Here is a 3,170-nt window from a genome sequence, read left to right as displayed (position 1 = left end):
ATAGTGACTGGTTAAGACTAGTAGAGAACATTAGAGACTCATAGTGAGCGGTTAAGACTAGTAGAGAACATTGTACACTCATAGTGATCGGTTCAGACTAGAGAACATTGGAGACTCATAGTGATTAGTAAACACAAGTGTAAAACAGACTATTAAAGACTAGAGAATAGTAGAGAATTTGTAGAACATTGTTAATCTTTAATTTCAACTGTCTTCACCTTTGTAGTCTTTAGCTTTCACTTTTAACATCTTCATTTCTACCATTAGCTTTTAATATTTGATTCCAGAACCCTCTGAAGTTCCTCTCTGCAAACACAGATGAGGTCTGAACATTTTTGGTTATTTGTACATTCGTTGTTCACTCAATCTATGTTTAGGGTAATCTTTCTTCATACGGCTGCAGCAGCTCAATATACTATTGTATTGTTTGTTGTTTTTCTTCTTGCTGTGATGTAATTTTAATTCTGCAGCTGCTTGACCAATCCGGATCGACAGCACCCTCTCCAAGGCCTCGAAGTAGCTGACGTTGGGTTTAGAATTACCTTTAGCATCATCTGTGCTCACATTTTGTTCCGAGAATTGATGTTCAAAAGGAACAAAGGAAGCAAACACATAAGCGTAAACAATAGATATATGTGAAGATGTAACTGCTTCAAGGTCGAGCTGGATGCTTATTCTATCTGTGTCACATGACCATCAGGACGCCCTTAAAACGGGTCCTCTGATATATTTTGGTTTGTTTCATTAAAGAGAAGAATGCTGACAGTTATTAGTTTCCTGGATTCCTGCAACGGTAACTGATCTTTAAGAGCCAGCAAACATTTGGCTGGACGGCAGCGAGCCAGAGCTTCTGCCAACAGAGTATTTGATGTTATCTGTCAGATCTCCATCAGCAGGATGAATTACAGACAGGATAACTGTATGAAACTGATCCAGGATCAGCTGCTATGAAACTGAAGCACAGTGTGTGTGTGTCTGTCTCCATCAATTCATTCAGTGTGAAACAACAACACAAACCATACCATCGTCACACAGATCAGACACTATCAGTGTTATTGTACCTGAGCTTAGGTTATTATGTGAAGCTGCTCAGCTTCACTTTACAACTAATTTAAAGTGAAAGTTGAAAATGTTCGGAGAAAATAGAGCCGAGACAGCTGTTAGTCTGAAGGGGAGCTCCAGTTTTAACCTCCCAAACACAGCTTTGACCTTAAATGTTAATAAGTGAGAGAAAAACACATTTATTCAGTTTCTGTTGATCTCCTTCTTAAAATTGTATGTATTTTGGGATGTTTTTTAAAAAAAAGTAATTTGACCTGAGATCTGTGGCTGCTGATTCAGACCTGAGATCTGTGGCTGCTAATTCAGACCTGATATCTGAGGTTGTTGATTCAGAACTAAGACTAACCGGAATTCCGTCTGTTTGTTTTGTCGCCGAAGGTCTGTGGCGCCGTAATATGACGTAAGCACATCCAGGACACATCCGGAAGCTGCTCCGCGCGCACGCGTCCAGTCTGCAGAGCCTCGTGAGTTTCTCTGCTTTATTGGTTGTGTTTAACTTTAACTTTAAAGATATTGTTGCGTTAACGGAACTTTAACGGCTGAGCGGTTATTTCATGAAGAGATTAAAATGTCGTCTTTGTTTCCGTCTGTCTCAGACCGGTTTATTGTTAGCAGCTAACAGCTACCGTTAGCGGGTTTGTTGTTGTTTGTGTTTACTCCTGATGGTTCCGATATTTCTGCTCTCTAAGTCACTAAAATAAAATCAATCTTCTTCACTGGAGTTGAGCTGGTTAGGGTGGAGGAGTTGAGCTGGTTAGGGTGGAGGAGTTGAGCTGGTTAGGGTGGAGGAGTTGAGCTGGTGAGGGTGGAGGAGTCGAGCTGGTCAGGGTGGAGGAGCTGGTCATGTCATGTGATGTTTCTGTCTTTCAGTTTGAATGATGGAGCTTCAGTCTGCCAAGACAGAAACGTTGAAGGAGGGAGGAGGACAGAGAAGACATGAGGAAGGAGGAGGAGGACAGAAGGCACCGATGAAGAGGAGACGAGAGGAAGAACGGGTCTCACCCCCCAAGAAGCTGGTAGATTTACTGACTGATTGTCATCCCTCAGATCAGATGTGATAGATTATTGATTGTGTGAAGTTATTGATATGTGATTTATCCATCAGCTGATTGATCACAGTGTGAAGGTAGCGAGTCACTACAACAGTCTGCAGGAAGTCGGTCTGGCTGCGAGAAGTCAAAGCAGAATCTTCTTCATGAGGAACTTCAACAACTGGCTGAAGAGTGTCCTGATCGGTAACTGACCATTAATCAATACGATCAATAAAAACATCCTCACTGATAAGTGTAGCAGAGGAGAGACGAGATGATTCAGGGTTTACATGAACTTATAACTGTGGGGTAACCCTTACCCACAGTTATGAGGATCGTATATGAGTTATGAGGAAACGTATATGAGTTATGAGGAAACGTATATGAGTTGTAAGTCCTCCGATTCTTTTGTCATAATTTAGTTTAATCTTCTCCGGACACTAATGAGAGTAACAGATGAAGCAGCTCTGTGATGTATCTTATTTTTAAATGTGGTGGATTCCAAAAATAACTAATATTTGTAGAAACTTTAGTGTTACGTTTGAGAACAGAATTTGGTGTGGTGGTAGGTGGTCAAAGGAAGTTATTATAGTTACAAGAAAAGAAAAACACCTGAACACACCTGTGTGTTTTTTATTTGATTGACAGGAGAGATCCTGGACCAAGTGCGGGGTTCAGGATCTCCGAAGGTTTCTGTGTTGGACCTCGGCTGTGGGAAAGGAGGAGACCTGCTGAAGTGGAGGAGAGGAGGAATTAATCACCTGGTCTGTGCAGGTAATTTATTATGGAGTTATTGTTACCAGCACATTTCTTCAGGGTCTTTACACCTCTTCTTGTAGTTCTCGTGACTGATGTTCTCCTGACGTAGACTCTCCTGACTGATGTTCTCTTGACTGATGCTTTCCTGACTGATGTTCTCCTGACGTAGACTCTCCTGACTGATGCTCTCCTGACTTGTGTTCTCCTGACTGATGTTCTCCTGTCGTAGACTCTCCTGACTGATGTTCTCCTGACGTAGACTCCTGACTGATGTTCTCCTGACGTGTGTTCTCCTGACGTGTGTTCTCCTGACGTGTG

At 41.9% G+C, this 3,170-nt stretch overlaps 1 protein-coding gene across 2 annotated transcripts; it reads left to right on the top strand.

Annotated features, from left to right (window-relative positions):
• The first annotated feature begins 1,483 nt into the window (after positions 1-1,483).
• LOC116380048 (mRNA cap guanine-N7 methyltransferase-like) lies at positions 1,484-3,145 on the top strand. 2 transcript variants are annotated; one of them, XM_031842007.1, is made up of 4 exons: positions 1,484-1,526; positions 1,933-2,078; positions 2,168-2,297; positions 2,742-3,145. In XM_031842007.1, the coding sequence occupies exons 2-4, from the start codon at positions 1,938-1,940 to the stop codon at positions 2,930-2,932; spliced, it is 462 nt and encodes a 153-aa protein (XP_031697867.1). In that variant the 5' UTR covers positions 1,484-1,526; positions 1,933-1,937; the 3' UTR covers positions 2,933-3,145. The 2 variants fall into 2 exon arrangements, with proteins under 2 accessions (XP_031697867.1, XP_031697866.1); XM_031842006.1 differs by having other exon boundaries at positions 1,490-2,078.
• Positions 3,146-3,170: the final 25 nt, after the last annotated feature.

The sequence above is a fragment of the Anarrhichthys ocellatus genome, unplaced genomic scaffold (assembly GCF_004355925.1).
Source record: "Anarrhichthys ocellatus isolate YVR2014 unplaced genomic scaffold, GSC_Weel_1.0 scaffold5960, whole genome shotgun sequence".
NCBI lineage: Eukaryota > Metazoa > Chordata > Actinopteri > Perciformes > Anarhichadidae > Anarrhichthys > Anarrhichthys ocellatus.
Note: the sequence above shows the minus strand (reverse complement) of the source record. Positions and strands in the feature narration are given on the sequence as shown.

What these genes read in the sequence shown, in the direction of transcription:
- LOC116380048 (XM_031842007.1), top strand. Translation starts at nt 1,938, where the DNA reads ATGATGGAGCTTCAGTCTGCCAAGACAGAAACGTTGAAGGAGGGAGGA. An exon ending in TCTCACCCCCCAAGAAGCTG is followed by an intron (nt 2,079 to 2,167) that starts GTAGATTTACTG and finishes TTTATCCATCAG; the next exon opens with CTGATTGATCACAGTGTGAA. An exon ending in GCTGAAGAGTGTCCTGATCG is followed by an intron (nt 2,298 to 2,741) that starts GTAACTGACCAT and finishes TTTGATTGACAG; the next exon opens with GAGAGATCCTGGACCAAGTG.